General features: G+C 37.5%; 1 protein-coding gene and 1 long non-coding RNA gene across 4 annotated transcripts; one reads left to right on the forward strand and one right to left on the reverse strand.

The window, feature by feature from the left end:
* The first annotated feature begins 6 nt into the window (after window positions 1-6).
* LOC109370571 lies at window positions 7-9,619 on the forward strand. 2 transcript variants are annotated; one of them, XR_002120822.1, is made up of 3 exons: window positions 7-695; window positions 1,782-1,865; window positions 8,712-9,619. It is a non-coding gene; the product is annotated as an uncharacterized LOC109370571 (long non-coding RNA). The 2 variants fall into 2 exon arrangements; XR_002120821.1 differs by having other exon boundaries at window positions 7-350.
* PSMD12 (proteasome 26S subunit, non-ATPase 12) lies at window positions 3,338-10,860 on the reverse strand. Of its 2 annotated transcripts, XM_019621729.2 has the most exons (12): window positions 10,434-10,860; window positions 9,978-10,037; window positions 9,627-9,755; window positions 8,450-8,557; window positions 7,458-7,562; window positions 6,870-7,019; window positions 6,591-6,725; window positions 5,967-6,079; window positions 5,419-5,593; window positions 4,845-4,922; window positions 4,637-4,708; window positions 3,338-3,780 (listed from the first exon to the last, which is right to left on the reverse strand). In XM_019621729.2, the coding sequence occupies exons 3-12, from the start codon at window positions 9,744-9,746 to the stop codon at window positions 3,571-3,573; spliced, it is 1,266 nt and encodes a 421-aa protein (XP_019477274.1). In that variant the 5' UTR covers window positions 9,747-9,755; window positions 9,978-10,037; window positions 10,434-10,860; the 3' UTR covers window positions 3,338-3,570. The 2 variants fall into 2 exon arrangements, with proteins under 2 accessions (XP_019477274.1, XP_019477275.1); XM_019621730.2 differs by lacking the exon at window positions 4,637-4,708 and having other exon boundaries at window positions 10,434-10,464.
* Window positions 10,861-10,986: the final 126 nt, after the last annotated feature.

Here is a 10,986-nt window from a genome sequence, read left to right on the forward strand (position 1 = left end):
AAAAAAAAACCTGCTTTGCAAAACACGTTTGGCCATCGCTGCTTGATGCCGAAGCTGTTTTACAACGTTTTTTTTTTCTGGTCCCTCACATCGCTGTGCTCCTCCTGAGCTGTGACGGGAGAGCGGCTGCTTCAGCACCTTCCTTGCGTTTATCAGCAAGATTGCAGTTGTTTAGTTGTGTGTTTTTTTTAAAAAACTTTTCTACTTTAATTAAAATAACTGTAAGATTTAGATCATGTGAGTATTGGATTTTCCTAAATACATTTATATTTAAATCTATGCTTAACATCTTCTAACTCTTTGAAGAGTAACCACCAGCCGAGCCTCTAATGCACTGCTGCTGCAAGAAGGTACTTGTGCCCAGGAATACTTTCAATATTCATCAGTAATATGTTTATAAGGAGAGCTCCTTGCAAAAATGAAAATACAAAAGGAAATACATTTTAAGAACAAGTCCTTTACAGTTGCGGCCCCAGACTTAGATCAATCCATTTTTAAGTTGACTTTACAGGTCTGGTGGGGTCTTTTCCAGCACCCCACAGAAGGCCGTGCCAGAGGGGAGCGCGGTTGCTGGGGCCGCCATTTCAGGAGGACAGAAGCAGTCCTGCAGAACCTGCCTTAGGCCACGCTGCTGCTGCTCTGGGGCTGCATGCCTCACACACCATCCCCAGCAAGCCTACTTGGCATGCTAGGAGGTAGGTTTTTTCCCATGGGCTCTGCAGAGGCCAGGCAGCGCCCTGCAGTGATGGAGACAGCAGTTACTGTCAAACAGATAAAGGTGAAAACACTTTTAGGACCTATATAACAGTGTATAGGCTGCTGCAGTGCAACTAGGCCTTTTATTTTGGAGAACAGTTGTGTCCAATTCCTACTGAGCTTATATATTATGGATGAATTTTTCTGTAGGGATATGCAAGGAATATTTCATTATTTTTTAAATCAGAAACATATAGACTTAAGTCTATATGTAAAAAAAGTATCCAGTGGGGTGAGGTAAACTATTGCTGGCTTTATTTTTCACATAAGTCGTCATTAACTTTTGAATCCCTTTCTTCTGAAAGGATTTCTTTATACTGCACTAGGAAAAATTTGTATAACTACTGAGATCTAGGGGGAAGGATTTGTTCAGCAACTTATGCTCTTTTTACTGCTTTGACTTAAATTAAACTTCTTAGCCCCTAAATGAAGCAGGTTTTACTCAATTTTGTGAACTAGTTAATCGTATTGCAGAAGCTCTGAATGGACAGATGCTGAGCTGAGAAGCCAGGTCTTCACTGAGCGTGGGCTAGGCAGAAACAGATGTTATGTGCTGACTACTCACTCACATTTCCAGAACTACCCAGACTTCTCAAGCTCCTGGAATTCCCATGTGCTATGCTCACCAAGGGGATTCACAATAAGAGCATCACAGTACTAGACTTCTGTTGAGGAATGCGAGTTTTTTGTTACTGGATGCATCATCTCTTCCTGCTGCCCGGGGAAATGAGGAACAGTGGGTTACATTGAGTCTGTGAGCAGAAGAAAAGCAACAGTAGCAGTTGGAAATGTCAGAAATGCCACAGTCACAACAGGGAGGCATGAGAGGGACTAAAACAATGAACCTCTGCTGAGCATCATGAGACTTGACAGGACTCAGATCCTCAGAAGTGCAACAAGTGATAGTTGTAGAGACTAATTATAATGCTGAGATTTATAATTAAAAAAAATCTCCAACAATATCATGTTCAGTTATATTTTTAATTATATTTTTTACACATTTTATGATTTCAAAATCTTTTCAGATCTGAAAACCGCAGCTTCTTGCTGGAAATTCAGATGGCTCAACCTCCTGGGGACTATAACTGGAAGGAAGCCCTGAACACAAGGTACTAACACATCCAGTCTCCCTACCTTTAAATCAAGATTCTGCAAATCACGACTATTCACAGGGCTTCTCATGATCCTGTGAAGCTAGGAGACGTGCCAAGGACCTTGGAGAATCTAGGCTCTATGCCAAAAAGCATGAGTTTGAAAACCTGAGGCCACTTAGGGCTACTAGGCGCCCTGCCACGAAGCAGATCTGAGCAGAGTTCTGAAAGGTGTGGCACAAATTCTGGAAGAGTTGGAACTCTCACTTCCTTCAGGGCTAATGGAAAGCTGGTAGCCAAAAAGCCCTGGAGCCCTGGCTCTCCCATGAGTTGCACACTCAGTTTAGTTTCTACATTTTCAAAACAAAACTAATTATTACAAACTTACAGTGCTGCTTTTTTTTTTCCCCTCTTTCTTCTCAGATTTTTGCTTTCACAAAACATTCAGAAAACAGATTTCCATTCTATGATAAAGTTCACTCTGTTTTCTTGAAAATGGCTTTTCTTAAATTCCAGTAGAGAAGACCTAATTTTCTGTCAGCTTCACTTGTGATGTATTCTGAAGGTAGTCAGGAAACCCCATTATAATTAACGTGAGCAATTAGTAAGCACAATTACATACAGCACTGAATTGCTTCATAGACCCTGCAGCCTAACATGCCAGTAGATCTTTCACCTCTGGAAAATGAAACAGATCTTTCTCAATAGAAGCTCCAGACTGATTGCAATAATAGAAGTAATGTTCCAAGGCTTAGCACACAAGATCTTTGTAATTTTTTTTGAACTCTCTCAGAAGCAGCAGTCATGAGAAATGAACAGGAGTTAAGTGGTTTACCCTCTGCCACAAACAAGTCAGTGGTAGACCTGAGGTTAGATAGTAACAGTAATTCTTCACCTTATTAAACAACAAAGCAAACTTTCTAGGCTGATCACTAGGACTGAGGAGTATCGAGATCTGATTTTGCAGCATGAAAATTCCCCTGGAATTCCTCCAGTGTCCTCCAACATACAAATGATCTCAACTTTAATCTTACTACATAATTATCCAAGGGTAATGTTTCATCAACACACAGACTCCTTAAACACATGTAATTTCTAAAGTAAGGATATTCCAACTAATTCTTGCTCATTTTTAATTTGAACCACAAAAAGAGAGTGGTGAGCAGCAAACAGCACCAAGGGGATCTTGAAAGTACACAGCAGATAGACTACAAAGTTCAGATCAATGTAATTGTTTAATCCCATGCTGTCAAGATCAAACATCTCCAGTGCGTTTTTTAAGAAGCAGGCATGCCTTGCTGTTGACCTCTGACATAACTTCATACAATTAGCATATCACCTCAGTGTAAAAACACTAAAGTTTTTAACTTTATTTACAGTATGTCCTCTCAATCACAGCCTCGAAAATATTCCTGCAACAAAATAACCACAGAACCATGAATTATCCAGACAAAAGCATAAATAGAAGAGAATAAATCACAAGACTACAATTATACAGGCAATACAATTTTATTATGTTCTTTCACCAATTGTAGCAAAAATGTTTAACAACTGAATGAATAATCAAGGGAACTCAACTGTCAACAGGAATTTCAGAATTATGTCCTAAATTTTAGACCAGGAAGCCCTGACAAGGAGAAAAAAACATATACACACTGTAATAATAGTCTCTATTATGAAGATTTAATGCCTTCTTTAAAAGCACTGAGATTATTGAGGCACCTTACTGTAGGTTATGTATCATCTCCTCTTTGGCAATGAGATGTGTGGTTTTGTTAACTAGGGCCATTAGTGAGTTCAGCTTGTGAGACCAGTCATTCAGTATATTGTTTGGATCCTTAGGCCTCTGGAAATTGATAATTCCTGCCAGCCTGTCTACTTTAGCAAAGATGGTCTTGTTAACTACTAGGTTAGACAGGAACTCCTCCGATTCCTGCAAAGACAAACAGTACTAAGTCAAGGAAACAGCATTTTGACCTTCAAAGCATCAGAAGTCCACCCAAACAGCATTAAAGCACAAGGAACCTAGCAGAAATCCAGCCTGAATAACACTATTTAAAAACAGCATAATACTTTAATATTACATGTTGGCATAGCTAGCTATTAGCACTATCTATTCAAATTTTTTTGCGGTTTTCTTTCTCATTTGACCTACATCTGATTATCTTTTTGTGACACTCAGTGTTTAACATACTACACCAACAGACTTCTACACTTCAGAGTACCTGGCTATACAGATATCAGACTGCAATTTCTGACAGTGATTTTTCCTATGTCTTGCTTGTATCTTCAAGTCAGATTTCCTCACTCATTGACAAGAGCTTTTTCACAGTGAAATACAGGATAAGCAGCTCCAGCATTGAAATATGACCTCGAGCACAAATTTTTAGTATCAGCTTTTGCCTTATGGACACGTGCATTGTGACAAGCAGTTCTGTCTGGATTTAAAAAAAAACAACAAAACTTTCCTGATTTCCATAATGGCATGAAATAAACACTCAGGTCCTGGCACTGAACAGTGGAAACAAAGTGGCAAACATATAGATTAACATACTGTTACTCCCATCAGGCTTTTCCACTGCTTCCCATCTAAAGAGCCCATTCAGCTAATGCTTCCTATCACTATAGCACACTTTGTTCTTCCTGGTAAAAGCTGAAAAGCACTGGTAGTACAGTGGAATGAGATGTGAAGAACACTACAGTGACATACAGTGTCTGTTGCTGCTTGTATACATACATCCATGAACACTAATAAACACATACACATAAATCCTGAGAATTTTTTTTACCAAGCAGTGCATTTCTACAATGCTGTGTCCTTCTGCACTGTCTGTAAAACAAAGCAGTGACGGTCTACAGCACTGTTTCCAGGTTAAAAAGGTTAAAAAAAACAAATTAAAAGAATGTTACTTATATTCTTGCCACAAGCAAATACACACATATACACAAACATTTCTATTCTCCTTTCATAAAGGGAATAAGCAAGGCAACACTTACGTCAACGGACAGATCCAGGAGCTGTGCCATTCTCTTCATTGTAATTCTGGTATAATATTTAGCCATTATTCTAATATTCTGGAATAAAAGTGTTCAGAGTAGAGGGTTATGTGCAAAAAATAATTGAGGCAGGCTGCAAAAATATAAAAGTCAATGTTAAAAGCAGATTAGGACCTATAGTGCTCTAATGGCAGTCCAGCATAAATTATGTAAACGAGCTGTGGACAGTTATCATGCTTGTGAAACATATAATTAATAGTTCTGATGTGACAAATTATTAAGTAACAAAATCAACTCATTATTAATATAAGGCAAAGCAAGACAAGTTTTTACTCTACTGAAACGTAAATGCTAAATCTTAAAATATGCTTTTTTCTCTGGCCAAATGTGTATCTACACTATGCACATATGAACAAATAAACAATTGAAAAACAGAACATAATGGAAAATGCAATTTATCTGCTGTTTTCCTACATGAAAAAACACCTCTGTAACAAAAGTATGGCAAACAAAAAGCATTTTTAATTCAGACATAGCACACACAGCTGATCTGTAAAGGATGAGCCATGCTTACATGTTCCACAACTCTGTTCTTTAAATCTTTCCATCTCTTTTCACCTTCCTCTGTACAGCCAAAAACATCTGTTGCAGGACTGTCAAGGGATCCTTCTCTCAATTCCTTCCCATATTCTTCAACTAGGGCAGTCCATCGCATCAACTCCATGGTGGTAAATAATTTTAGGAGGTCTCTGCAAACGATTTACTAAGGGTGATTAACAATCCTTTATCAATAAGGCATATTTCATACTTAAATACATCAGATAAATCATTTAAAATGTTTTCATTACCATTAATATTCACTGTTCTTCATAAGTATAAACTCTAATACTTTACACTACTGGGACAATTAAAGTCCAACTGTATCTAATGAAGAGTCTTCTCTTATAAACAGAGATATTTATGTTAACTTGTAATACACAATCATGAAAGTTTTGCAGTATTTTTCATACAATAAATGCTGAAATGTTTGCAGCAGACTCAGCACAAACAGATTTCACCTACACAGCTACTGTAAGAGAAATGCCTTTGGCCTGAGAATTGTTTATTAGAAAGAACACTTACTTATACTTCGGGATTTCTTCTAGCTTTTTGTCACTACTAATTCTGTGCACCAAGTCAGATTGTTCATTGTCATAAGGTGAAAGAATAACATAAAGAACAACGCTCTTCAGTGCCTGGAATAAGAAAGAGTGATCATATTTTTTTCCATAATTAAACAGAAGCATTGAAAACTATTTTGCAGAGCTTAGAATTTAACACAAAAAATGATTATGCCAAACATATTAAGAAGTGAAATTGATGCTATCTTGCAGAAATGCACCTCCCTTCATATCATTACATTTAAATTGATACAGGTTAACTAAAATTCCAAATTTTCAAAGATTTTTTTTTCTTAATTAAATGTGAAACATTCCCATTTCAGATGCAACAGTATAAGAGTATAAATTGGGTAGAAAGGGTAGAAATAGGGTATAAATATTCTTTTGAAATCAACTTTATTACACCCATTCTCAACTAACCAATTTGTTAAGATGACTTGGTATTTAAAAATAACAAGAACAGACTTAAGAGCAACTTAATCTATTGTAAATTGGTCTGGTAATTACATGGGTGAACGGGTATTTGCCACATGAAAATACAAACATTTTGTTTGCTGTGTCTGGTTCTTTTTGTTGTTGTTTTTACCTGCTGCCACTTTTCACTCTCAGCTTGAATACATGGAGTATCATAAATGGCTCTGTAGTGCTTACAAATGGAGAGGTAGGAGCCTTCGTGTTGATCCAGCTGGATCATTAGGTTGTAGTATTTCAATTTTAGTTTCTGAAACAGTGGAATTACAACAGTTCTATTAGCCGTGTAAATGAAATCCAAATCCATCGCAGAAAACAAGATTTAAATATACATGGACCTCAAGGAAAGCATGACAGATTAAAATAAGGAGGAAAAAATCCTCAAATGACTTACTTCTGTGTTTTCTTCTTGAAAAAATTTTGTATTAATTTTTTTGCTGATAATTTGAGTCCGAATGTAGTCTTTTACAGCTAGACAGAGCCTCATCTGCTCAAGGATAAATTCTACACGTTCTTTCTTTTCCATTGAACCATAAGTTTCCACCTAAAATGAAAATGCAACTTTTTAGCACTGTGTCAGAGTCAGATCATGTAAAACAGAGAAGCATGCTGTGATTCACAAAGAAAAACAAAAAACGACCCAGCTGTTCCAGAGCAAGTGAAAATGGTGAAAAGGTTACTTAATTTTGAATTACAGCCCTTACTTACACACACACTAAAAAAAACAACAATCACTAATGTGCAACTCACTGTACTACTGAGCAAAGCAAACTGAAATTTGTTTTCCAAAAGGGAAATATTCCTTGAAATTTAACAACAGACTTAACAAAAACACTTAAAACTGAATTACAGTCTCACTCATAACAGTTAGTCTCATTCCAGGCATTTTCTGCAGATGTACATGATTAAGTTTCAGAACAACCTACGAGCAGTCAGTGTTAATCTTTATCACTGATGTAAGCGTGATTACACAGCGTGTTACCTGCAATTCCTGCAGAATAGAGGCAGCCTCTTTCACTTCCCCATTCTGTTCTTTTATTGTTGCGAGTGTCTTTGTCAGGCGAGCGCGTTCGATTTCCACGTATATCTGAAATCAGAAGTAGCAATTTAAGTATTGGAATTTTCTAAAAAAAGACATAAAATATAAGACCACAGCCCTGTAAGACATCTCCTTCATGTTTTTATGCAACTAGTTAGTTCCACATACATCCATATACTGTACTGATGCTATCTACAAAAATACACTGATAAAATATAATGGGTAGGTGGCAAAATTGAACTATTTGGACCAAATTAATCTAAAAAAAATGCCTTTACCATTCCCTACACAAACATAAAAGAATCTGCATAGCAGATGAACTGTTAGACAGTTTGCCTGCTAAAATATACTGAAATAGAAATGAAGTTAACATGCACCGAGTACTACTTACTTCCATTATTGCACACACTCCTAACCAGCCATACTTGACTAACAGCTTAGACTAACTTTGACCAGGCAAAAGCCATAACATTAATACAAACCTGCTTTCATTCAGAAGAGATCCTTTCTTGGGGGGGGTAAGCAAAAGGAATCGCATGTAAATAATGGACTCGTAATGTTTCTGATTACCACATCTGTAAATACCACCTTGCTAAATAGTTTAAACTGCCTATTTCTAACTAATTCAAATATGCAACACTTTAAATAGTGAAAAATGGCACTTTTAAATTCTTAAATGTACGACCTATTATACTAATAATACATCCAAATACATACATAATGGAATTATGATTGGTGTTTTGGCAAGTCATTTAATTTGAAATTTGGAAAATATTTGTAGTCTTTCTAGGAAAGAAATTCTCAAGTTAATTTAAAAATATACTTCTGCTCTCATTTGAACAAGATGAAAAATAACATTCAGAAGCTATGCTTTTAAAGAAGGTAAGCATTTTTATTCTACCTTTTATATATTCAGTCTTAAAACAAAATCTTACTTTTCCTTCTGTAACTGTACGCAACGTGTCAATTAAGCGCAGCTTCACTGGTAAGTCTGTGATGTCTTCAACATAAGTGCAGCACTGCTGGACCATTTTAGCAACTGCCTGGTACAATAACAGAATGGAAAAATCACTGTAGGTTTCTCAAATGCATTCAGATACTAAACAATTTAATATGAAACTGAAGAGACTCAACATGCATGCAAGATGAATCTAATCACACATCTTCTCTTAAGCGTGTGCACTTTTTTCTCTTTAGGACACCAACAGATTTTTCAAGAAGGGAAGGAAGAGGAGGGACTAGGACTGATCCTTTCTATCTCTGCAGATTGGCAGATAAGCACTAACAGGCTGGCATCCTTCAGTGACAAGCACAGATTATTGGGATGGGTTCTAGTAACAATACTGATAAAGCTGCCACAATTACTACTGAAATGCCCACTTCCAGAAAACCTGAATTAAGCTTCTAGAAACTACTTAGAGAGAAAAATCAGCTGATTTCGTCTTCAGCCACAATTTGTGCAAGTTAGAGAAATAAACTGTACTCTACTTCCATACAAAATCATGTTTCTGCATGTTAGAAAGTAGGTAACCTTTTCCTAAACAATGATGCCATTAAAATTACCTTTTGCTAACCTCTAATTAGGTAAAAAAGAAAAAAGAAACCATGCTGCACAACACACCTCACACCTTCTTAAATACAAGCATTTTCAGCAATCTTGTTGGCTGATTTCTCTGACAGAACTGAATTCCAGATTATGACAGTTTCAAAAGCAAGCATGTAAAGTCTAGTCCTTATTTCATCGCAGCAAATTCCAATAACTGTTTAACGTATACCTCATGAGAACATGAAAAATTAAAACTGTGTCTACAGCTTAGACTGCTGCTGACTGTAAAGATGAACAACCATGTAAAAGTACTGGCATGTACCAAAAGTACCAAAAGCAAAAAAGCCACAGGTGTGTTGCCAAGAACAGAGCTCAGTTACTAAGTAAAGAGATCAATTTTGGACATTGGTTCCATTATTGGCTTTTGTATGCCTACCAGAAAACATCAGCAGAAGCTAAACGCAGTGTATTCAGGCAAGCACCAAAAAGTCTATGAAGTCTCTTCATAGAGGAGAATCAGATATAATAATACAATTTTATTTTTTGTTTCAAAGGATTAAACTCACCTGTTTTAACTGACTTCTTCTCTTTGAAAGAAGAATAATATTTTCATTCAGAGCATCCCAGTCTTTAGCTTCATAACACATCTTCACTATAGCCACTAAGATACGCGATGTGGAAACCATGTCAGAAGCCTGTAACAGACAAGCAGTGTATTAGTGATGGAAAAAACAACCTGCAGATCTCTCACTTGCATTGCTATGATATAAAGAGGAAAAAATCCACTGTATCTAATCTCACTGATAAGAATGACAAAAGACTGATACCACAATTCCCTTTAACTTTAATACAATGGAACGGGGGGAGAGGGGGCAATGTAGACCAACACAGCACTAAATGATGCACACCACACTTACCGTTCGCGTTTGTTTTTCCAAGGAGAGAAGGTTTTCAATTACTTCTTGCAATCTCCCCTCCTAGAGCGATAGAAAAAGAAATATCACAAGTAAAAAAAAATACCAATCAGTTTAAAAGCTTTTAAAAGACTTTCACTTTGACTTTCACCTACATTCATCATATCTTAGTAACAGTTTATTGTAGAAAACAAACCATATGCTTTAGTGCCTAGGGATAGAATTACAATAGTTCTGCTTTTTGGATTTTGCCAACTACATTTCTCTTTTTCTAAAGAGAGTAAGATGCCACAACGCACTTTTAGATGCAAATTGTAAATCCTAGCAAAACACTGGGGGAAAAATAGTTAGTACAGGGCAATTTGTAACAGCCAGTAGCAGCTTTGGGACTGCAAAATGTTTAGAAACAAGAAGATGAACAACAAAAGAGAGAAAAAGAAAACTGGTTCCAAAACATACCTATTGCATTGAAATTCTTCTAAAGTACATACAGTGGTCTGTGAAGGATGTGCTCTTATTGCCATTGAATTCACATATTATGTGGGAAAGAAACACAGCCACAATGCCCATACTTATACAGAGCTGCACCCATGGGATAAAACATCCGTGCTAGTAGCAGTCTGAAGGCAGCAGAGCACACAGCCTTCTTATCTGAAAGCTACTGCCTTCAAAATCCTACAATGCTCCGTACAGCCTGGCACATCTCTGACCCGACCTGCTGACCAAGCAAAGCATCGCTAGTGAGCAGGACCCAGATGCCATCCTGCTGGAACAGGACAGCAAACCCAGTCCCACTGCTGTGGGGTTTGAGAACCTCTACACTGCAAAACAAGGTGCACAAAGAAACCTCAAAGCAAGGCCCATAGATAACGCTCAGCTGCCCCACACCGGCACCGAGCGGCCGCGCACAGCCGTTACTCAGCACAGCCCCGCTCGCGGCCTCGGCCCTGTTGCTTTTCGGGTCACACACAGCTGAGCCACGCGGCTGCCGTGCGTCGCCCGCCATCCTGAC

Source organism: Meleagris gallopavo, chromosome 20 (genome assembly GCF_000146605.3).
Source record: "Meleagris gallopavo isolate NT-WF06-2002-E0010 breed Aviagen turkey brand Nicholas breeding stock chromosome 20, Turkey_5.1, whole genome shotgun sequence".
NCBI classification, from domain to species: Eukaryota; Metazoa; Chordata; class Aves; order Galliformes; family Phasianidae; genus Meleagris; species Meleagris gallopavo.